We start from the raw sequence: 24,204 nt of genomic DNA on the forward strand, positions 1-24,204 counted from the left end.
GCGGAGGGTGCTGGAACCCCTGTTGACACCCGACTGCCCCTCAGGGAGTAGCTGCTCATCCAGAGGACCCTCCCATCCCCAGGCTGGACAGGCAGGCTGGCGGTCAGTGCAGCTTCATCACAGCACCAGGCACCCGCCAGGCAGGTGACCTCAGGGAGGGCATCCCGCTTGCTTGCCCTCATCGGCAGAGGCCTGCTGACCCCCCTGATCTGATGCTCGGCCCCCTCGCCTTACCGTGAATCCTGGGAGCCCGATTGGGCCAGGCAATCCGGTTGCTCCATGTCTCCCTTGGTCACCTGGTTCTCCTTTCTCCCCAGTTGGGCCGTCTAGACCCTACAGATCGAAAAAGATCTGTTAGTCAAGGGCAAGGTCATCACACTGAGATATGGGACCTGCCGTGGCATGCACGTGGGGCCACCTCCCTCCAAGGACAGGTGTCTAGGGTGCTGCCTGGAAACCATGAAGCCCAGAGAAGGCTCCCAAGTCAAGCCAGAGGCCTAGCTGGCCTGGGCTAAGGTCCCTTGTTTGTACCTCTCCTGGGTCTAGGGCTGTCCCTATACTCTCCTGGGTATAGGTATGCCGTCCCAAGAGGCAGTTTTACACTCCCAACAACTCAGTGAGGTATCCAGGGAAAGCATTATCATCCCCATTTTATTCTTTTTTGTTAAGTCAAATTTATCAATTTTTTTCCTTAATGAATTACGCATTTGGTGTCGTAGCTAAGAAATCTTTTTTGTTTTCCCCCTCCCTTGACCACACGGCTTGTGGGATCTCAGCTCCCTGACCAGGGATTGAACCTGGGCCACGGCAGTGGAAGTCTGGAATCCTAACCACTAGGCCACCAGGGAATTTCCAATCATCCCCATTTTAGAGATGAGAAAACCGAGGCTCTGCCAGGCTCAGTGACTTTCCCGCGGACACAGATAGGAGATGACAGAACGAGACCCAGGTCTCTTGAGGCGGGAAACTGGCCTTTATAAAGTAAAGCTTGAAGGGAAAACGGGTGAGCGCCCTGTCCCCAGCTCCCGGCTCCAGTTTCCAGCTGCAGCTGTCACAGCGCACAGCCACGTCATGCTGGGTGGGCCCCGGCACTCACCGGTGGGCCTGGCTGCCCCATCTCCCCTTTCTCCCCCTTCTCTCCTGGGTTCCCCGGAAGGCCATCTTCTCCCTTCAGTCCTGCAGGCCCAGCCTTTCCTGGGGGGCCTTGGGGACCAGGAGGGCCCACATCTCCTGGTTTGCCTCGAGGTCCCTCGAGAAAAGACCAACAACACTATTAGATGCACTGATGGAGAAACGAGGGGCAAGAACAAGGAAGAATGGCAGGGGGAGGGGGAGGGTACAAAGGACTCGGCTCTTTGGCGCTTGATTGGACCAGTCAGAGAGCCTGTCCAGCTCCCGGTGGGAATCTGAGGGGCTGCAGCCCATCCCAGCGTGGGTTGGCCTGGCTCCCCCTGGGGCCAGCAGTGGGGCTCGGCTGGGCTTCCAGAGGCGGGCCTCCCCTCCCCTCTCCCTTCCCCACAAGGCTCCCTTCCAGAGCCTTCTGTATCCTCACCCCCCAGGGCAAAGATTATCCTCAGAGGTTTGTCTGGGAGTGTCCTTACCTTTTCCCCATCGTGTCCAGGAGGGCCGGGCAGTCCAATCTCCCCCTGTAGCCAGAACAACTAAAGGTCACTCTCAGACCAGAGAAGAACAGTAACTTATTTATACAGCACTTCTTATGTCAGGTATCCTCAGCCCTCACACAGGAGGTATGTACTTTCACTGACTCTGTTTTGGAGGTGAGGACCCCAGTGCAGAGTTGTGAGCCCAAGGCCTGGAGTTAGTGAAGACTGGATCCCAGTCCGGGCATCCCGGCTCCACAGTCCATGTTTTAGCCACAACCTTGCACCAGGCGCTCCACAGGAGGGGTGCTTGCCTCCTTGTTCTCCCTTCCCCCCAAACTCAGCCTTCCAGTCCTGGCCCCCACACAGGGCACTCCCTTCACTTCACATCAACCCGAGTCCCTTCTTTGAGTCAGGGAGGGAGATAAAGGAGGTGTGGCCTCTGATTTGAGGCCAGGTAAACAACCAGCTGCATCACCAAGGCAAGCTGAGAGGAAATAGCAGTGAATTCCTCCTGATAGATCAGGGAAGGCTTCAGGGAGGAGGTGGCCTTCAAGTTGGGCTTGGAATATGAAGACTTTGAAAGGCAGGGAAAACTGGAAGGGACTTCAGGGCAGAGGACCTCATGAGCAGAGGACAGAGGGGCAAATGTGTTGGCCTTCTGGGAAAAATCACAGGGGTGGGGGGCAGAGGATAAAAGGGAGCAAAGGCAGGAATCGAGGGAGGGGTGAGATTGGGGAGGGGCTCAAGCAGGGTTGGGTCCCTGCTGTGGCTCTGGCTGGGGCGGGCGCTCGTCTAGATCCAGCCCCACCACATCAGAGGGGTCTGTGAATTACAGGAGCCCAAGACAGACAGCGAGGGAAGAAAGGCAGAGCTGAGGATGGGGGGAGTGAAGGGGCGGTGATGTCGGTGGGCAGGCGGTGCCTTGGAGCTTTGGGGAGAATTGAAGGCTGGAGTGAGGTGGTGGCTCTGGGAACATGAGAAGGACACAGATGAGGGGCAGCCGTGGGGTCCCGCGCCCAGAGACACATGCAGGGCTTCTGCAGGGTCTGCACCCGCCTTGTCAAGACAGTGTTACCTTCTGGCCTGGGATCCCTGGAGCTCCAGGTGGGCCAATCTGCCCAGGAAGACCAGGGGGCCCCTAGGAAAGAAAAGAAAGACACGTGGGAGAAGTTTCCAACTGAGGAGGGGTGGCCTGTCTCCAGAGAAGTATATGTGGAGGCTGGTTTATAGAGACTGGTCATTTCCAAACATTTCATCAGGGGCAGGAAGACTTTTGTTTGCAGAGGAAATATGGAGACCCCGCAGTGTAAGGCAGATAAGCACTGAGCGTGTCTGGATTAAAGTGGGGGGCGGGGACCCTAGGGCCACGCTTATCAGCCTCTCCCTCCCTGTCCGTCTACACCCTGGGGGCTCCTTGGGCTCCAAGAAGATAAATCTGACCTTCCCCGACAGTGACTTAAAAATGTCTCCAGGAAGCAACCCAAATGTCCATCAACAGCTGAACGTCTGGCACATTCATACAATGGATACTACGCAGCAGTGAAAAAAGAACCGAGCACTGCACAGGCCATGCCATAGAAGGAAGAAACCCTGACACATTATGCAGAGCAAAAGAAGCTAGATGCAGACACCTACATACTGTGTGACTCCATTCATAGGAGACTCTAGAACTAAAGAAATCTAAGCTCTGGTGAGAGAAAGCAGATTAGTGGTGGCTCAGGGTTGGGCATAAGTGTGGGACTGACTCCTGAGATGCGTGAAGGAACTTTCTGAAGTGATTGGGGTGGTGGGTACATGGCTATATACATTTGTCAAAACTCAGCAAATTCTACACCTAAAATGGGTGCATTTTATTGTATGTAAATGGTTAATTCAAGGTTGATTATTAAAATGAAAAAAAAAAGTTTCAGAAACTTTTGCTTCAAAGAGCTATTTCAAATAATCTATTTTAATGTTTCCAAATGAAGCTCACTGATGCCAGAATCATGTGGTTAATACCAGTTTCTGGGATTGGGGCGCTGTACGACTGGTGCTTAATTCTGGCTTTGCATCGTCCCTAAGTGTGTTCTGTGGCACATGGCCACTAAAAACATTAAATGACATAAAATGTGAGTGAGTTTGAGAACGTTGTGATCTCCCCTCTCTTCTCTGCCTTGGAAGTTAAACCTGGTGGTAATCATTTTAGCTACAAATATTTACTGAAAGCCTGTCACTGGTAGGCACACGTGCAAAATCCAGGCTTGGAATTCACTGGTTTTCCAGATGCAGAGAATGAAATTGATTTCTAGGAAAGAGGGAAAGGTAGAGGGTCGCTACTGATGTTTTTAGGATTATGCACTTTATTTATTAGCAAAAGATTGGGTAAAAGGAGAACTTAAAAACACCCTCCTCTATACCACCACTTCCTTGACGCAGCTGCAATGAGAACCAGTATTTGTCCTGTGACGGGAGTGCACCACTGGGTCGGTGAAGAGCTACTCTGGACGACAGTCATGACCCTGCTCTGCAGGGTCAACCCTAACCTTCTGGAGGCGAGACCTCCAGTCCTGTCTTCCAGGCTGCCCTCCACCAGCCCTCAGCCCAGTGCCCGGGGAAATCAGGAGGGAGGACTCACCATCAAGGCCAGTGTCCGGATCTCCTGAAAACCAACACCATGCGATCAGTTGAAGAGCAAATAAGAGCCACATGGAGGGTCCCCTCGGCCCAGTCCTGGAAACGTGGGCACTGGGACCCTTGAGGGAGCACAGTAGAGGTAGACCCTCTTGGGGGGCCTCTGCCTTCCAGCCCCACCCCACCCCCACCTCTCCCCTCCCAGAGGCTTGTAGTCACTGGACAGGGAGTACCCCACGAGCACCAGATGCTATCCTACAACAGATTCCTACATGCCCTAAAATGGACTGCAAATTTTCTCTTTACAAGAGGAAGGAAGCAGCATCTCCTATTCCTTCTGTTTTGTTTTTTTCTTTTGGCCTCGCAGCATGGGGGATCTTAGGTCCCTGACCAGGGGTCGAATGCCTGCCCCCTGCAGTGGAAGGGCGGAGTCTTAACCACCGGACTGTCAGGGAAGTCCCTCCCATTGTTTCTAATCATTCACTGGGACCCTTCCTTGAACTTCCCTCTTCTCCTAGAACCCAGATTTAAGGCTCTGATGTACCTCCCTTGAAACAGACAGACACAATAGAACAAAACACGGCACCACTGGAAAACTAAATTAGAGGGACAACTCTTGGCATTAAAAAAAATAACTGTACAGCTTGTAAATGCATTCACATAGGTACAAAGATTCCTTTAAAGGAGCAGTTCTCAATCTGGGGTGAGTTTGTCCCCCTGGAGACATCTGGCAATGTGCAGAGGCATATTTTGGTTGTCATAGCTGGGAGTGGGGAGGCATCTATTGGCATCTAGTGGGTAGAGACCAGGCACGCTGTTGAACATCCTCCAGCACACGGGACAGGCTTCCCCACAACCAACATTTCCCAGCCCCAAATGTCAGGGGCGCCCAGGTTGAGAAGCCCCGCGTTTAAACGAGGGTACCTAATGAACCTGAAATATGATTACATTGACACAAAGGTAGATGTGTTCCAGGAAGACAGATTCTACCATGTGAAGGGGGAGGGTGTGTGCTGGAGAAATGGGGTCCTAGAACCCCAAGTGGGCCAGCACCCTGCAGGCACCAGGATGCCCCAGTTATGGCTCTCAGTGACCCAGAGCCAGGATACCTGGCCAGCTGGGCCCAGACCCAAAGCCAGGCCATCTGGATTTCAAATGAGGGGGCCGTGTGCATGGGGGCTGCATGGGGGAGGCTGAAGGAGAGAAGGCAAGGGGATGAACCCCCGGAAGCTCTGTCCAGCGGCCTGGCCTCAGGGACATGAGTCAGGGTGTTGGAACGCTCAGCTCTGTCATCACACAGCCCGGAGGCCCATGAGGACCTCCAGATCTCTCATCTCTGGGTAGGCCCCGCTCACCTGGAGAGCCTCGTTGATGTTTCCATTGTAGTCCACCATCTCTCCTTTCCCAGGTTCGCCCTTGGAGCCCTACGAGACAAAGGAGATCTGCACCCAGGGCCTGGGCCAGCGGGGACCTCAGGACAAGCTCTCTACCATCACTGGCTGCACAGGGGATGCAGAGCAGCTGGGGCGGCTACTGGGGGCTCCAAACACTCTCAGAGGATGCCCAGGGGCTCCAGAACCAAAGAGGAGACTCCGTGTGAGAACCCTGGACTAGACAGACCTGGGGGAGACCGAGTGCAATCGTGGCTGCAATGTCAGACCTCCTATCTGGAGCCAGAATGCTCTTCCCTGCCCCCCACCCCCCTGCAAGGCCCCGGGGACAAGCCACTTCACCCTGTGACCCCAGGGAGGTGAGATGTGGTGCTATGACTCTGGGTGAGAGATGCACGTACCCTGGGGCCAGCAGGTCCCTGTTCTCCAGCTGCTCCAGGCTCCCCCTGTTCACGACAAAATTGGAGTGAAATGGGCACAAAGTCAGGTACACAGAATCTGGTGTCCCCAGATGGGCCGTGTGTTAGGGAACTCAGAGGGGGCCAGGAGGCTCGGCTCAGCTCAGGCCGAGGCGCAGGGCTCCCTGTGCCTCCCGTGCAGGCTCCACCCCTTGGGAAGCACCTCCACTGGCCAGCAAGCCCCTCTCCCTCCCAGCTCCCTCCAGCTTCTTGCTGGAAGATCCTTCTGTCCCATGTTAGTTGTTGGTGATTCCACCCATGTCCGTCTGGCCACCTCCCTCCGGTCTCCTAAGTCAGCCACCTCCTCGGGAGCAGGGACCAGACCCTCTGCCCCTCTTTATTTCTATCCTGCTCGAGGAGCAAGGGCTCAGAAAGTTTTTGCCAATTGCCTGGGTGGTTGACAATTGCCGTGGACAGCCCAGGCGGTTCCTGTCTGCTGGTGAAAGACCCAAACTGTGGGAGGAAACATGGGGGCCAGGGCGAGGCGTTAGAACACCCAGCCTCCTGGAGCAGGTTGGGATGGGGGGATTTGTTTCTGTTGGAAACAGGGCAGAACTGTGGGGAATAAATGAAACGTGGTGTAAATTGTGAAAAGCAAACCATGGTTCCAATTGTTCTGGGATAACGCGAACACTGAACACATTTCAGAAAATCAAGACAGAAAGTAAAAATAAAGGGAAAACAAACCCTTTAATATAACTCAACTGCTGCCGACCCTGCCGCTGGCCAGCTCACGGAGCCTCGCCTCCAGGTAACCTGCCCTGCACCTCCCCAAGCCCACAGCCTTTCAGTCACGGGGCACCTGCGAAGGACACAGCAGCACCAGGCTGACCCATCCACAGGGAGTAGCTGGAGGGAAGTGGGGCCCCGTCTTTACCAGTGGTGTGGGAGCTAGCAGAAGCAGGGGCTCCGGCTCTCTCCCCAGCCCCAGCGTCCCATCCCTGGGCCTGCCTTTGCCTGGCCGCCGTCTCAGTGGAAGTTCTCCAAAGCCCGAGGCGACCAGGAGAGATGGTAGGCACGAGTCATGGCCGTCAGCCCTGTGCCTGGAGGCCCAGCGGCAGGACGGCCAAGACTCTGTCTCTCTCTCTGAACTCCCAAGCTGACCCTCATCCTGCAGCTCTTAGATCTGGGGGCTCCTGTACCTTGTCTCCTTGCCGTCCTGGGGCGCCCGCCCGGCCATCAGCTCCAGCTTCCCCCTGGGCAAGAGGAGAGAGATGGGTGAGGGCACACGGGGCAGCTGGGACTGCTGCTTCAGGGGCAAAAGATGGTCTTGCTATTGATGTTCTAGTAAGTGTCTCTGGGTCTTTGTCTCTTTCCCTGCTGGCTTCTACTAACTCACCCCATTCCACCTGTCTGATTCCTTCCCACCCTTGGGCCCCACCCAGGTCTCACCTCCTCCTAGCAGCCCTCCCTGACTACTCCCTTCCTCCCCTGGGCTCTGCGCTGCCAGGCCCTCCTCAGGTCTCGGTTAACACACGCGTGCCCAGTTCTGTTGAGGCCCCTAACTGTGGACTGCCACCAGCCTCCAGGGGCAGGAGGAAGGTCGTTTTGGAGCCTGGAACTCTTACACACCTCATCAGGTCCTGCCTGGAGGACAGAGCGGAGTAGGAGGGGCCTGGGCACGTGGGGACGGGGTGCCCAGGAGGCCTAGGACAGGAGGAGCAGGGAGAGGTAGGAGGTAGCCCACTCCAAATACTTCATTTATTCAAGATTTTGCCTGGTCCTGGAAAGAGGACATGAGTCTGGGGACAGTCTTCTAGCTTTCCCTTGCTTTTGTCCTAGGATACAGGGACAAGAGTGACCAGATTTCCCCAGCCCCAGATCGAGACCCAAGACGTGCCTGGTATCACGCCCTTCAGGGTCAGCGGGACAGACTCAACAGTGGGCATGCCCTGGAGGCTGGTTGCTCGTACCAGGGAAGCTCTGTTCTCACCACAATCACATGGGAACGTGGCGCTGAGCCCGAGACCCTTCCTGCCACTTCATCTTGCCTGTCTGTGGGGTTCCCTGTGGCCCCCTACACTACATTCCTGTGAATTGTGGGTTTGCTTCTCCTGCTGGATGGTGGGCAAGCCGAGGGCAGGTTCTCGGCAGCCTCACAGCCCACAGCAGGCCCTTGATAAACGTCGGTGGAACGAATGAGGGTATTGCCTCAGATCATGCAGAGTAATTAATCCTTTCCTTATAAGCTGAGCAAGACACCCCCTTATTTCCCTGTGCTGTTAAAATAAACCGAGCAATGCAGGAGGCATCTGCCTCGCAGAACTCAAGTCTTACCACTGCAGCTTGCCCCCTCTGCAAGGAAAGTGTGGGCAGCCCCATTTGTAGCTGTCCCACTGCTGCAACCGTACCTCCCCGCAGTGTGCCGCACCAGGTAGGCCCAGCTGATCCCTGACCTGCAACTGATTTAGAGCCTAAGCTAGGGGCCTTTCTGGTTGTCTTAAGACCTTGTAGCCATTGGTCCTTGACTCAGTTACATCATAGCCATTTGAATCAATGGGACCATCCATCTGCCCTAGAGATGCTTGGAAGCAGAAGCTTGGTCCAAATGACCTTTCTAGAATCCACTGGAAAAACCACACAGAGCAGGAGAGAAGGCAAGGTGCCCAGGACACGGGGTCCTCCAAATGGACTAAGGATAAAGGCCACAGGCAAACATCTGCCTTGAGCACTGATCCCAGGGAAAGACTCACCTTTGGCCCTGGGGGCCCAGGGAGCCCTGGGGGCCCAGGCTCCCCTCTGCCCCCTCCAATGGAGTTGCCGGCATCACCTTTTTCTCCCTGGGGGTGGAAGGTAGAGTTACCATCACTAACTCTGGAAGAAGGTGGTTGATCCCTGTCTTTTCTCCCCTCACAATTCGAAGGAGTGAAGGCAGCAGACTGCCTCTCAGTCTATGCTGAATGTTGGGGGACATTAAGGGACTGTGGGCTCCAGGATGGCTGGGGACCAGAGACCTTCAGAAACCTGGCTGTGGGATTTGAGGAGAGAATGGAGCTGGTTACTGAAGGAGAATGGGTGTAGAGCTAGACCAAGAACCCATCAGGACCAGGATCTAGAGCAGTGTTTCCCAAAGTGTGTTCCCTGGAACACTCCTTCCACAGGTTGGGAATATTCAGAACATGAAGAAAAGGGGTCTGGTGGCCAAACAACGTTGGAAAGGCAAAGTGAAATGAAGCTTCGCAGGCTCTTCCACTGCAGGGTGCTGGGAGCCTCTTAGGCCAAGGTGCCCATGACTCTCTGAGGAGCCTGTTTTATTTATTTAAATTTTTACTGGAGTAGAGTTGATTTACAATGTTGTGTTAGTTTCAGGTACACAGCAAAGTAAATCAGTTATACGTGTACATACGTCTAATCTTTTTTAGATTCTTTTTCCGTATAGGCCAATATATAGGCCATTACAGAGTACTGAGTAGAGTTCTGAGGGACCTGTTTTATATAGCTTTCCCCACACTTATTTGACCCAAGTCTTTTTTTTTTTTTTTTTTAAGCGGAATATCTTACGGAGCTCACATATGGTGGTGCAAAGAAATCAGACCAGGTCATAGCTACTAAATTCTTTGAATTTGGGCATTTTTTTTGGCCAGTCAGGGCCTCCCATGTGGAACCCCATGCCTCTGTCCCCCAAAACACAATCTGGCTGTGTTCCAGCTGCTTTCCCCCAATCTGGGAGGGACACCTCCAGTGCTGGGGCCCGTGTGAATGTGCAGGGCTAGGAATGGGGCTGGGGATGGACACTGGGGCCCTTACACAGAACCCACCATTCAGAGCTGGTTGCTACCCACCTTCTGCCCTAGGAGGCCAAGTAGCCCAGGGGCGCCCGCAGCCCCCTTCTCACCCTGCGGAGGAAACGCAGACAGTTTGGGTTAGGAACTGTTTCTCCGGGATGTTGGCGAAGGCACCAGCCCTCCAGCGTCGGGCCTTGGCTTTTCTCTCTCGTCTCTCTGCCCCTGCGTGGGCTCTTCTCGGAAGGACTCCACTTCCGGCTGGACCCCATCAGGGACCAGACTCCTTCCTTGGGACACTGCACCCTGGTATTGTTATCCTCCCCATCCTGTGTGGGTGGGGCCCTCAGCACTTACGCAGGGAGAGGGGCCAGGAGCATTCAGTCACTTTTGGGGGTCTCCTGGGGACAGGCGAGCAGTTCCGAATGCCAGTATTTGGGAAAAGCTTTTTTAACCCGCTTGGCTCTTTTTTATGTTTGTAACGTCTAGCAATAAGATACCCCTGGTCTCTAGGGAGAGCTTTCCGTCTACCTCCTCCCTACCTCTAGGGAGGACAAAAACCATCGAACCAGAACTTCTCCTTTGGAGGAATATTCTGAGAAGTCTGCCTCCTATTATGGGTTGAATTGTGTCCCATGAAAATTCATTTGTTGAAGTCCTAACTCCAAGTATCTCAGAATGTGACCTTATTTGGAAACTGGGCCATTGGAGATGTAATTAGCTAAGTTATGAGGTGGGCCCCTAATCCAATATGATTGGTGTCCTTATAAAAAGGGGAAATTTGGACACAGACATGCATATCGGGAGGACACCGTGTGAAGATGAAGGCAGAGATTGGGGCAATGCTTCTACAAGCCAAGGTGCCAGCAAACTACCGGGAACTAAAAGGGAAGCACGGAACAGATTTTTCTTCACACCCCACAGAAGGAACCAACCCTGTTGACACCTTGGTCTCAGACGTCTGTCCTCAGAACTGTGGGACAATACATTTCTGTTGTAGAAGCCACACAGTTTGTGGTCCTGTGTTAGGGCAGCCCTAGTAAACGAGTACCCCTCCCTAACTAGCTTCTTCCTGAAGAACACTTTTTCTCCCTTATGGCGCAAGTCCCAGAGCCCTGCTCTCACTGCAGAAAGGAAGGGGCTCCGAGACTGTGGACGACCCCTCACTGCAGCAGTGACACAGCCACGTCCAGCACCCAGGTCCGCCTTCTATGCCACAAAGACTTCACTCTGATTCAGAGCGTCCAGTATCAAGAAGGCCCCTGCCTGGTCAGCATGAGAAGCCCCACTCTCCACAGCCTGAAGGCCGGCGGTTCTCATAGGTAACAATGTAAATTGAGGACCCTGGGGTTGCAGTGTGCTCACATCTCAATGAACTTTTCAGCTGGAGCCACAGAAGTTGCCACACCAAACCTTTAGCTGTCTTCCCCTTGCCACCTGCCCTTGGGTAGAAGCTGAATGACAAAATGGCCTGTAGCAGGCTAAGGGAGGAGAGGAGGGGCAGATAAGGGCCCAGGTGATGAGAGGGATGTGAATCCTGAGGCCCCAGCTGGCCCTGCTGTGCCTGGGCTGTGCCTTTGCCTTTAGCTGGGGCACCCCCTGAAACAGGCCAGGTCTAAGGGAAAGGGTGCGGTCCTGCCCTACAGAGGTCCTGGGGGATGGGGGCGGGGGGAGGGAAAGCTTCCCTTCCTTCTAGGCTTTCCTCCTGGGTACCCAATGGCTTTCAAGGAGAAAGGCTGTGCTCTTGAGTGTGAATTTCCTGAAGCTTTGCCAGGCCATCGAGGCACTCCCTTTTTCCTGGAGACATGCACCCACTGCACACTGCAAGCAGCACGCCAGCCATAGGGGTGGGGCAGGCAGTGGGGGACCAGCAGAGGCCAGGATGAAGGGAGCACACACTCAAGGACACAGTATCCTACCCTCTGCCCCGTCTTTCCCGGCAAACCTGGGGGCCCCGGCTTCCCTGTTGCTCCTGGGTTTCCCTTTGGGGTAAGAAGAGAAAGTCACTGATAAGAGGATGGGGTAGGGGTGGTGAGGGGTACGAAGGGCAGTAATCATAGACCAGTGTTTCCAGAATACTTGCCTCATAAGACGCTTCTCTTAAAAAACGAATGCCCTGGTCAGAAAGTTTGAAAATGCTGCACAAGACCCTGCATTTTTTTTTTTTTAGAGTTTCCCAATGTATATTTAGCATAGTAAAGGCTCTGAGAAGGCCTGCAGTAAAGACACCTGCGTAATAGTTTTAACCCCACATTTCTCAAACGTATTTGACCATGGAAACTTTTTCTCATGTTACATCTCTTATTGTCCTGGATGAGAGAGACAGAGCCCTGTGGGTGCAGGGGACAACAGTCACTACTGGAGCTGGTGTGAAGGCAAACCAGACCGCTGCCCAGGCCAGGATCCAGGGAAGGGGGGAGGCATCTGCAGAGCATACCTGAGGAGCAAGCCCCTCCCCGCAGGCTCTCCTCTGCTCAGTCAGGTCCCCAGCCCCAGGCTAGCCTCGGGGGACCAGGAGCAAAACAACAGCAGCCCCTCCCACCTCCATCCCACGACTGACGTTGCCTCTGTATCAGTACCTTGGCTCCTGGGATCCCAGGCTCACCCTGTGTGGGAAAAAAACAAGACTCAGGTAAAGAAATGAGAGAGCGAGAGTGAGTGAACGCAGGAGCAGAGGAGTGAAGGCATCTGAGGGTAGGGGAAGCGTCTGGCCAGCCCAGGGCTTCCCGCTGCCTAGGACTCGGGCCCCTCCTGGACCGTCCCTTATTCTTCCCCCAGGTGAGAGAGGTGGCAGGTGTGAGGCAGCCCAGGAGGAGGGAGAGGAAGGAAGGGACATTTGCTTCTGACACGGTATCCCTGTACGTGACCTGCTGGGAGAGCCACATCGAGCATTTGTGCTTCCGGGGTGTCCCCTCCCATCTGCTGAATTTTTTTTTTTTTTTTTTTTTTTTTTTTTTTTTTTTTTTTTTTTTGCTGTACGCGGGCCTCTCACTGTTGTGGCCTCTCCCGTTGTGGAGCACAGGCTCCGGATGCACAGGCTTAGCGGCCATGGCTCACGGGCCCAGCCGCTCCATGGCATGTGGGATCTTCCTGGACCGGGGCACGAACCCATGTCCCCTGCATCGGCAGGCAGACCCCCAAGCACTGCGCCACCAGGGAAGCCTCCATCTGCTGAATTTTGGAGTGTAAAGGAAAGTGCTAGGTTCCTTTCACATCGGCAGGCTGGCAAGACCTTTAGTTGAGGCTGGTAAACCTTTGCCACTTACTTGCAAGGCTTAGTTAAACATCTGTTGTTCAATCTGTGCATCTGGCATAAATGTTGCTTTAAGAGAAATGGTTCTGAATCCTGTCTACTCCCTCCTTGGTCCAGTGGCCACCCAATGAGCCCCTGAAGCCCAACTCTGTCCTCTCTCCATCCCTCCCATCCTGCCCCTCAGGTGTTGAGTTACAAGGTCCACTGACCTTCATCCCGGCCACAGCGATTCCAGGAGCCCCCTGGCAGAGAGAAGGAAAGGCATGGGGACTTTCTCACCCAGCGGGAAACAAAGAGGACGTGGCCAGCCTCCTCTCCCAGCCTCTTCTTGGAGAGATGTGAGATGTGGAGGCTTCTGCCTGCCCCCAGGCCCACAGGGAAGCGGGTGGCTGAGCTTGGCACATAGGGAATGGGTCCGAGGAAGAGGCTCCGCACAGCTCAGCTGGGCTCCCTGGGCTTCCCACCCACCTGCTCAGCCCCTAGGCCCTCCTGGGGGACTTAGAGGGCACTGTTTCAGGCAGCCCATGGCTGGGCTAGACAGAGGCCTCCCTGGGTGGAATGCGGGGAGGGCTTCTTGGGATAGGAAAGGAGGAGGAGGGGATGGGGGAGAAAGGGAGAGCCATGGGGAAGGGGACAACAGTAGATGGCTGAGTTCACCAAGCTCCTGGACCCTGAGGGTGCCCATGGGACTCTCCTCAAGGGAGCTCTCTGGCCCTATGCACTGATGGACTGGGGAGCGGCTGGGAGTGAACCCCATTTCCTTATCAGCCCAAGACCACCAACTTTGAGGTAAATAGGCTGCCCAGTGCATCACTTAGTAAATTCCATGTGAAGGCGATTTTTAGGGGGTCCCGATTCCCACATGGGTCTCAGAACTGCAGCCAGAGCTGGGGGTACCTGAGAGGACTTTTTTTTTTCGGTACGCGGGCCTCTCACTGTTGTGGCCTCTCCCCTTGCAGAGCACAGGCTCCAGACATGCAGGCTCAGCGGCCATGGCTCACGGGCCTAGCTGCTCTGCGGCACGTGGGATCTTCCCGGACCGGGGCACGAACCCACGTCCCCTGCATCGGCAGGCGGACTCTCAACCACTGCGCCACCAGGGAAGCCCTTGAGAGGAATTTTATGACCCACAGTTGCCCACAAGGAGGCCTGGCCATGTCGGGAGGGCACTGCTGAGTGATGGCTCATGGGCCAAAAAGGAACACCCCTGCCTGGAAGACAGGCCAGGCAGCAAAGGGGAGAGGACAGGAAGAAATGTGCACCCCGTCTCCTGTCTTTACAGCAAGACAGGGTGTGGGAAGGGAAGAAGCTGGGAGAGAGGGCTGGGGCTGGGGGAGCTGCCTGAGGGTGGCGTACCTTTGTTCCGTGTTTGCCCGGCATCCCTGGCATGCCCCGTTCTCCCTGAAGGAAGAAAGAGAAACAGTGACAAGAGGACCAGACTCAGGGCCCAAGGTCTTGGCCCTGGAAGCGTGGCCTGCAAGGATGTCAGTGAGAGTGGTTGCTGTGGAAGCTTGGGATGACCGTCCAGCCCGTGAGGAGCTTGAGGTCCCCACCATTGCCGGCAGCCATGGTGGGCCACTCTTCTCAGCAAGGTGGACCTGCACAAGGACCCCAGTCGCAGACCACAGAGCAGGAAAGAGCCCCAGAGAGAGGCCCACCAGGAGGAGCCTGAGGCCAGGGAGGGGGAAAGCGGACTTGCACAAGGTTTCCTGCCTGACGGGGGCCTGGGCTAGGGCCGTGGGCCTCAGCCGCCCACTTGGCCACTTGCCTACTGCATACCTTCCCTCCCTCCCTGGCCTGCTGCCTCCTGCCCATTTTCACTCTGCACGTTTGCATGGGTGGTACTGCTGGCTGAGCCAGATGGGGCTCCGGCCTCTCCTCTTCCCTGGGGTCCTCTTCCTTCCAGGTTCCTTGGGTCTAACTCTTCCCGAGGACATGAGGGCTTTGGCCCCAGGTCGGGGAGGCTTTGGGCGGTGGGGGACTGTGGATGGAGGCAGGGCGTGGCCCGGAGCCCACCCACTTCTCTGTACTCCTGGCCCTGCCTGGCCAGAGGCACCAGTCACGCGGCTGCTTCTCCAGGATACCACGCTTGGGCTTTGCTCTACCATCTCGGCAGTGTCCTGCCCTCCTTGGAAGGACACACCAGGAGGAGATGGGGTTGGAGGTGACAGCCAGCGACAACTGGGGGCCGAGAGTAGGTGAGTCAAGACTTACCCGCTGTGTCAGAGGGGGAGGGGTGCAGGGGAGGAAGGAGGCCTTTGTCTCCACGAGTGGAACCCCAAAAGAAGTCCCAGTGTGAGCCCCAGCCAGGGCTCAGGGTGCTGCGCAGCGTGCGTGGTAGCAGCTCAGACCCTGTGGCCTGGGGGCCACGCTGCATACCCCACAGGCAGAGGGGGAACATGGCCCCACCTGGCCTCCATCTTTTCAGCTGACCTCGTCCCTTCCCTGACATCTTACAGGAAGCCTTGGTCCACCCCTCTCCTCGCAGAGGCTGGAGCTACTTCCAACCTTTCCCCTCCATGACTGGGCCTCCACGCTGGCATCCAGATAAGCGTCCCACACACAGACTGGACAGTACCACTCCTGTACTTTGACACTGCCACCGCCCGGCACTGACTGTGGCAAAGGGGCCACGCTCCTGAGCATGGCATTCCACCCCAGCTCCCCCCTGGTCTCATCGCCTCACATCCTGACACCTACACTGCTTCTCTGAAAACATCACCCGTTTTCAGAATTCTCTGCCTTTCTGCTATTTCCTCTGCTCAAAACCCTATTCATCCTTGGGTGCTGGTCAAATGCCATCTCCTCTTGAAGCCTTTTGCTCTGCCCCACAGCCCAGTGCTGGTTCCTCAGTGCAGCGGGAACCACTGTGTGTATGTAACCTGTATACACAAATCATGTCTGCTAGGGAAGGCTTCACCTCCATCCTCTTTGGGTCAAGTCTCTGAATTCTGTGAAAGGCCCAGAAACTTTAGCTCCAAATGCAGGAGCCCTCCCTCACCCGACCCCACCAGGACCCCTGAGCCACAGGCAGGGGTGGTAGAGCTGGACTCAGAAGTGACCACAGCAGACAAGCTGGTGCCCCAGGTCTGCCCCAGGCACTAAATTCTGGTAAATCCCTCTTGTGGGAGAAAGTGGAAAAAGGCACAGCCATTTACTGTGCCTATGATGTGTCTGGCGCTGAGTTAAGCCTTTACATCCTTCTTCTATTCAATCTCTAAGAAGCCCCTGTAATCAGTGAGGGAGTGGATGTTATTCCTGTTTCACAGGTCAGCAAACTGTGGCTCTGGAAGGCCAGGTATGATTGTCAATGTCACACAGAGCAGGGATTTGGACACAGGTCTTTTGTCTGGCAAGTGCAGGTACCAGCGACTGGTGTTCCGTCGCTTCCGTTAAACACCCTCTGCAGGCCCAAAGCAGGGCAAAGCCCTCTCTTCTGGATGGCCCTCCGGTCTGTGCCTCATAGGGGTGAAAAGTCAGTGCTCAGGCCAGGGCTGTGTCTTTAACCACAGGCCCTAGGGAAAAGAGCTGAGCCGGGGCCGGCCTGTGAGCACAGTTCTGCTCTACGGCCAGCAGAGGGCGCCACAGGACTTCATCAGAAGTCTGGCGACAGTGGCTGTAGAGCGCCAGCCGAGGGCCCCATCACTCTTTCCTTTGGAGGACCCCTGCTCAAATTCCAAACAACCCAACTGGGTTGACTCAGCCCCGAGGACACCAGGCAGAGTTCCCTGGGAGTGGGGAGGTACAGGTGGGAGGTCAGCTTGACTATTCAAGGATCTCCGGTTTGCCCCATTTTCCCTCTTCCCATCTTTCCCTCAGCTTTCCCCCAATACATGTGCCCTCACCTTCCCACCCCCACCGAGGGAGCTGGGCGGAGGAGTCAGGAAAGGCTGTCTGTGGAACCCTGCATAAGTCACTTCCTCTCTCTGGGTCTGCAAAGAGGGACTGGACTGGACCCTTCCTACCCACCCCTGCTCCTGACAGGCCAAAGCCGAGGAGCTGACACTGGGTGTGTTGGCAGTTCCGGAACAAGGCTCCTCGGGGGAGGGAATGTTAGCTCTGTGGCTCTACGAGGGGCTCAGTTGGTCTCCTTCTGCTCCGGAGGACAGCCTGGGATGCCTCAGTAGGGGAGGAGGCTGGGGTCTGCCCACGCTCTCCAGTCTCCACGTGAGCTGTGCAGAGCAGAACCCTGGGAGTGAGGGTTTCCGGGCTAATCGGGGTTGTCTTCAGCCCATGATGGTTTGTATGTAAAGACGCAACTGCACACTCCGGGGAAATCTGGGCCCCTTGCAGCCTCTAAGGAGGCAAGCCTCCTCGTTAGGGTGGCTGACCTTTGCCCCTTCCCTCCCCTCTGGGTCAAGTCTCTTAATTCTCTAGGTGACCCAGGCTCCCTTGATCCCCATCCCGGGGCCTCCCTCACTTCCCACCCCTCTGCGGGGCAGGAAGCAGGGGTGGCCCCGGCTGACCCCACCCTGCGGGCTCATTCCACTCTCATCAGTCTCCTTCTCCAGGGCTTGTCTCCAGGGGCTTGCCCCAGCCTGACCTCTGAACCGGCGGCTGGGCTCATTCTGCACCAGAAAACATTGATTCTGGACGGTGGGAGAGGTGAGAGCGGGCTGAGAGTCACGATCAAGGACTCCAGGGTGGCTGAGGGCAGCGCATTCATTTGCAGGGGTGGTGGGATGGGGGCGGGGAGCATTTCCGGGGCCATTGCTAAAGGGAGGACATTGACACACTGTGCACACAGAGCTTTTCCTCATGGCATGGCTTTGCGAGAGCACATCTAGAGGCTCCTTCTTTCCCGTTTCACTTCGTAAAAGTTATTTTGTTTAAAAGGTTTAAGTTTGGAATTGTCCTAAATTTAGATCCACTAACTCACTAATGTCTTAGTTGGGGAGGGAGAACTCATAGTCTGCCAAAACGCGAGGGCCCCAATTTACCTCCTGTACCTCCTGTCCTCCCAGCAGGGAGCTCGGCCACCAGATCTGGGCCATCCAGCAGCTGGGAAAGTGGGCGCTCCAAGCATTACAAAGGGTCCTGCCCCAGATGCACGGAGCATGGGCAGTGGTCCCTGCTGTGGAACCTGGCCTGCGAGCCCCAGGCCAGCCCTGCCCTGCCTACCACCTGGGACACTGGCTCTTTAACCTTGGTGCCAAGAACCAAGGACGCTGGCTGGCTGGCCTGGAAGGGGTGGATTCCAGTCTTTGTGGCCAAGAAAGTGCTGGGGTGAGCACAGGTGGCTGCCCTGAATGACCTTGAAGGCCATCCAAGCCCCCACTTTTATGATGCCACTGACTCCAGCTGCCCCTGTCCAGAGTTCGCACCAGCATCAATAGGTTCTCTATTCTGGTTCCGCTTCCAGGTGGGAGGACGCATCCTTTACCCAGATGACAGTATGGAAGCGAGCTCCTTGGAGCACAAACCGGTCATGCTCTGCTCTCTTAATTGGTGATTTACTGTTTGTTGAACAAGCGGGGCAGGGACTTGGCAAGAAGACATAGTCTCGAAAGAGGTGGGGGGCTTCCAGGTCAGCTCCCCAGCTGAGCAAAGGTCAGGCCAGAGGAGCAGGGGGAGATACGTAGACCTCCCTAACGTGAGGCTCCCGCTGCGGCCCAGCTGCGGGTGAGGAGGGCCCTGGGCCCGAGCAGTTCCACACAGACTCTTTGTTCTCTGCAGGGAAGAAGTGTGGGGAGCGGAGGGCTGGGGGGAGGCCAGCAGGTGACTCAGGCCTTAAGCCTGGACCAGTGCCCTTTCCCGGGTTGGAAAAGCTGGGTGAGGAGGGCTAATGTCTTTCTCTCCCCTAAAGAGTTCCCAGAACTCCCTTCCGGGAGAAAGGCAGCGCGGCTCCCTCTTCTCTGCCCCAGCCAGCTCCAGACTGGAGAGGCCTGGGACCGCGGAAACGCCAGGTCCTCCGGTAATTAGGGCCGGCAGGAAGTGATCCGGGGAATTACCGGGGTCAGGCACCCCACCGAAGGCCAGGGCTTTGGAAGGGCGGCTGGCTTGTAATCTCGATTTGAGATCAGTTGATTTTGTAGTTAGTTCCAAAAAGAAAAGTCAGCTCTAATTAATCTGGGGACTTTGGAGGCAGGAGAAACAGGGCCCGGAGAGCACAGGCTGGGGGCTGGGGTCTGGCGGAGCAGGAGTCCCATCAGCCCCCGTGAGGCCTCAGATCTGGGGCCCGTGTCTCAGCTCCCTGATCTGCTTTAATTGAAATGGTCTGGATGCCCCCGCTGGGAATTCATGGCTTTGAAAGCAAGCGCTGTCCCCACTCCAGAAGGCTCCTGCGTCTACGGTTTCCATCTGCATGGAGTGCTCTGCTGCACGTGAGTGTGGCAGGGAGCCGGGGGTTGCCCAGGTCCTCTGGGAGCCTGGGGGTGCAGGGAGGTTTCAGGAGGTTTCTCCACTGGGGTGCAGGGCTGAGACAGCTGCCTTCTCCTGGCTTTACTGGAGGTCCTGGGACCATGCCAGCTCCCTGGGGAAGCATTCGGGTGGAATCAGTGCCAAGGGGCAAAGCACTCCCCTTCCTCGGTTCTCTGACTAAAACACACCAAGCACCCCAAGTTCTCTGCCTTAGATGCTCCAGGTCCTGCTCATAGAGAGCCTGAATCCAGCCACAACCTTCTCACAAGAAGCCCAACTCCCTCTTTCTTTCCTTCTAGTAGAGGAAGTAGGGGTCTGGGAGGGGAGGTGTTTGGAAATCATGGGTCCCCCCAGATTCATAAGACCCAGGTAGTAAAGTCATTTAGAACAAGCCTTTGGGGCCAGACAGATCTGGCCTCACTGCTTTGTAGTTGTGGCCCTTTGGGGATTCACCTCTGTGAACCTTGGTTTGCTCATCTGTAAATTGGGGCTAAGAATAAAACCTCCCTCACAGGGCGGTTATAAGGGTCCAACGAGGTGAGGCAAGCCAAGTGCCCCATATAGCTTGGCACGAAGAGGCCCAGTAAGGTAGATATAATAATACTAGTTATCGTTCGACAGAAGCGTGTCCACCCATGTGACGCCTGGCTCTGACCAGCAGCTCAGGACGATCCTGCCCTTTTGCAGAAGGATTGAGGAGGGGTGAGAGGTGGGCGGGGTGGGCGTGCTTCTGCTCCTCACACCCTTGCTCCAGTGCCCTAGCCAGCCGGCCACAAGGCCCATCGGATCTCCTCCCCAGGACTCCCTGTTTCTGGGGTGCCCCGCAGCCTCCAGGGGGAGCACCCGCAGTTACAGCCTGAGTGAGCACGAGGCTCTCGCAACCTGCCTCCTCTGGTCTGAAGACGCACAGCCTGCAGCCTGCAGGAGAGCTCTGGTCCTTCATGCAACCACCAAGGCTTAACACCCAGACCACCACATGCGTCAAACTCACCCCCCACTGCCAAGATGGGTGGACCAGCTCTGATCTGCTTAGATATAAGCTCTCACCAGGTTTTGTGATCCACACACAGTCTGACAATACTCGTAGCCTCTTGAAAGAGAGCCAAGGTTGTAATGTTTTAAACACACTTTGCGTCTTGCAACATATTTAAAGTAGATTGGTGTCATAAATTTGGATCAAATAGGTACCACATGGGCACACAACAATACTCACAGCGTCCAGGACGCGGGGCTGGGGCAGCACAGGGCCCGCGGGCGACCCCAGGCTGTGATCTCAAGTAGCTGGTGGAGACGCTGCCCTGATGGCCTGGCTGGCCTTTGAGAGGACGCCAGGCTGGGAACAGCTGCCAGGGTGGTGGTGGTGGTGGAGGATGGAACTAATCATCAGTAAACCTCACAGGAGGAGAAACGTCTTTGCTGAGAGTTAAATTCCACCCCTCACTGAAAGAAGGGCCCCGCGTGTGTGTCACGTTGCCGGGACAGAGCAATGGAAGCAGATGTGGAGGGTCCATCAGTTACCCTGAGGGTCCCCTCATGCCCTGAACACAAGTGGTGTCTTGGGGCCTCTGTCCCAGCTTGGTGTCCCCAACCACCAGTACGGAGTGGTGGGTGGGAGCAAACTCATTTTCTCAGCATCCGTGACCAAGCTGCCCTTCGTGTTGGTACCTCCAGGCCTCATTCCAGGCAGAGAGCAGAGGGGGAGGAGGAGAGAGAAAAAGAGATCTGACAGATGCCCCAGAAAAGAGCCTGGGGGCTAACCCTCCACATCCCAGAGAAACCACAGGGGAGGGTGGTCTGTGCACAGATGGCTTAGCCTGGGGTGAGACCCCCTGAGCAGACATTCACTTCTGCACCAGAGCAAGACGACTGCCTTCCGGGTTCGGACTCATGAGACCTAGCTTCCAATTCCAGCATGACTGTTCACCAGCTGTGCAACCTTGGGCAAAGTATTAACCTCTCTGAGCTTCTCATCTAGACAGTGGGGATAATGCGCTCAAACTACTGGGCCGTGGTGAGGATGAGTCAGAGAGGGAGTGAATGGACTTTGGCTAAACCAGAGATGTGAAGTATTGCTGCCCTTGTCCTCGGGCACCAGACTCTTCATCTCAGAATTCTGACAGGAAGCAGACTGCTGCCTGGGCATGGTGATCACTGGGGCTGGGGCAGTGGGCGGGCACTCATAGCCTCCTGAGTATTGCTTGACCTGGAGGAATGACCCCCAAGTCCTCGGGGGCAGACTCTTTGCTGCTGGCCATCGGTCTCCAGTGCACGCCCTCTGGCCTCTGTTGGACTAGGAGGCTGTGGCGTCGGGGATGACAGGACAAGGGTCCCAGCAGAGTGAGGGCCACCATAGAGACAAGGGCGCTGAGACTACCCAGTGCTCCACGAGCACCTACTGAAAAGTCTCAAGGACAGGCTGGGAGAAGAGGAGGCAGCAGGAGCCTTCCAGAAACCCAGAGAGGCTAGCAGCCTCACAGCCCCTCCGGATTCCAGGAGAAGAGGCCGTTGTGGAAGGGCAGGGAGTGGTCCGGCAGAGAAAGAAAGAGTGGGGAGCATGAAGGAGAAGGGCCTTCTCAATTCCTCGAGAGCCCTAAGAGCACTGATGCTTCTGACAAGCCCTGGATGCCTGGCCTGGAGGGGCCTGATCATCAAGCCAGGGTGGGGTGGCGGGCTGCTCCTCTCTAGAGGGTATGGAGCCAACTCTGTTCTTAGGAAGCTGTAGCTTCCCTGAGCTGGAAGGGATTTTAGTCCAGCCTCCCATCTGACACAGAAGCTTCTCTTAACACATCCCAGACCCATAGTTATCCAGCCTCTCCTTGAATACCTCGGGTGACAGGGAGCTCCCTCCTTCTCAAGGTAGCCATCTATACTGCTCTACCCTTAGTCATGCACCCTTCCATGCTCGAGCCTTCTCTAGCAGCCCTGAGCCTTTTCTCCCCAGAGCAGGCTTCCCAGAGGTCAGAAGCTGCCCCTCCGTCAGCAGGACCACACTAGTTTTCTCTGCAAATTCAGTGCAGCCAGGGCTGAATGATTCCTCCCACAATCTGAGCCCAGAATTGCCAAAATCATGGAACCAGGCCCTCTATCATCATGACACCCCAGCCCCAAGCTGGCGCCTCTCCGTCCTCAGGGCAGCAGACCCCCAACCTCCTTTCCGGATGAATTAGACTTCCCATTGGCAGGGGAGTGCAGACGCCTGCCATAGTATGGATGCCAGCTGAGGGCATCCCCTTGATCCCGGGGGAAACTGCCGCCCTGAAGCTTCTTCACAGTTTGAAAGAGCTGGTCTGGCTGCTAATGGGAAAGCCGGCCCCGTGCTGCATCAGGAGAGGCAGTAAATGCTGTGAGTCTGCGTGAGTGGGTGGAGGCAACCTCGGGGGCTGTGATTTCCACTTCCTGACACGGTACAAACTTCGCAGTTTATGCAGAACTAATGAAAGATCTCTTGGGCCTTGCCATTTCACCCACCAAGCGCCCGTAAAACAATGCGGTGACAGCAGCCGCCTGATCACAGAGCTACATGGCGTGTGGAATGTGCTTCTCCAGAGTGATTCTTGCCTTTCCAGATCCCTCCCCATCCTTGTCCTGCCTTTCCTTCCTGTCTCTCTTCTTCTCCAGGAAGGCGCCAGAGCCTCCCAGCTGGGGCCTGGAGGGCGGGATGGGCTCCCTATGGCAGGTGGCACCCTGTGAAAGACCCGGACCCGGACTTGAATTCCTGCTCTGCCACTTAGGACACTTTGGGCGTGCCTCATTTTCCTCATCTGTTACATAGGAGAAGAATAGTGTCAGCCTCCTAAGGTGGTCTTAGGATTAGATGTGATGCAAGTCACGTTGAAGGACAGCCTGGTACACAGTAGGCATCTAGTAAGTGGTGCCTAGTATTAAAATGATTTTTATGTTATATAGTTACTGTAATGACCACCTCTGGGCCTCTGCTCAAATTGTTTTCTTGTCTAAAATGCCATTTCCCTTGAAATCTGCTGCTTGAAGGACCACAGTGGTGGATTAAAAATGGCCACAAAGGCTTTGCACCCTTGGACAAGAAAAAGCGGAGGCTGAGTCCCCCAGCCCCACTGACTTGCATGCTTTGGCTGTGTGGCTTGCTTTGGCCAATAGGACTTCGGAAAATGTGATGCAAGGGATGTTTCTGAAAAGCACTTGAGCGCTGGGACTCCCCTGTTTTGAAAGCTGACCTAGGCCTGCCATGCTGTGAGGAAACCTCTCTGCCCTACCGGGGCTGAGAGGCCACGTGGAGGAGAACAGAGGTACCCAGCCCACAGCCAGGGCCAACCCCAGGCATGTGGATGAGGCCATCTTGCCCCCTCCCCACCCAGCCTTTCCGCCCAACATCCCATGTGACTGCATCGGTGAGCCCAGAGGAGATACAGAACTCCCACGTGGCCAAGCCACAGAATCCTGAGAAAGAATTGTTTTAAGACGTAAGTTTGAGACGGTTTGTTACACAGCAATAGATAACCGATACAATTACCCATTCACCAGGATTAAGCTCAGAGGCTGTCCCTTCTCAGAAGACTTCCCGAACTCCTCCCAACCTAGAATTAATCTCCCTGCACGCACACACACAGCCCCGCCCCGTATTGACACAGCACTTTGCAAGGGTAGCAGTTAGCACAGTCTGCCTTCACCAGGGTTATTTGTACAGGAATCCTGTCTCTCTGGCCTGTGAGCTGCCAGAGAGCAGGGTTGGGACCCTTTCATATTTCCCACCATGCTCAGAAGCTCTGCCTGGTTCCCACATACTAGGTCCTCAGGGGGGCCAGTGAGAACCTGGCCTGCCTCTGTGCA

General features: G+C 55.7%; 1 protein-coding gene across 2 annotated transcripts in view; it reads right to left on the minus strand.

The window, feature by feature from the left end:
• Positions 1 to 24,204, minus strand: part of LOC101317944 (protein FAM241B) — a 286,912-nt gene that overhangs the window by 24,529 nt on the left and 238,179 nt on the right. Inside the window, exons 18-30 of one of the 2 annotated variants that reach the window (XM_073793708.1) lie at positions 14,395 to 14,439; positions 13,248 to 13,280; positions 12,365 to 12,391; positions 9,846 to 9,899; positions 8,757 to 8,843; positions 7,206 to 7,259; positions 6,007 to 6,051; positions 5,570 to 5,638; positions 4,219 to 4,242; positions 2,680 to 2,742; positions 1,602 to 1,646; positions 1,097 to 1,249; positions 235 to 333 (exon numbers count right to left, since the gene is read on the minus strand). In XM_073793708.1, the coding sequence (XP_073649809.1) occupies positions 235 to 333; positions 1,097 to 1,249; positions 1,602 to 1,646; positions 2,680 to 2,742; positions 4,219 to 4,242; positions 5,570 to 5,638; positions 6,007 to 6,051; positions 7,206 to 7,259; positions 8,757 to 8,843; positions 9,846 to 9,899; positions 12,365 to 12,391; positions 13,248 to 13,280; positions 14,395 to 14,439 (798 nt within the window). Of the gene's footprint in view, positions 1 to 234; positions 334 to 1,096; positions 1,250 to 1,601; positions 1,647 to 2,679; positions 2,743 to 4,218; positions 4,243 to 5,569; positions 5,639 to 6,006; positions 6,052 to 7,205; positions 7,260 to 8,756; positions 8,844 to 9,845; positions 9,900 to 12,364; positions 12,392 to 13,247; positions 13,281 to 14,394; positions 14,440 to 24,204 lie in introns of those variants that run through there. The other variant, XR_012326692.1, reaches the window with a different exon arrangement.

Source organism: Tursiops truncatus, chromosome 16 (assembly GCF_011762595.2).
Source record: "Tursiops truncatus isolate mTurTru1 chromosome 16, mTurTru1.mat.Y, whole genome shotgun sequence".
NCBI classification, from domain to species: Eukaryota; Metazoa; Chordata; class Mammalia; order Artiodactyla; family Delphinidae; genus Tursiops; species Tursiops truncatus.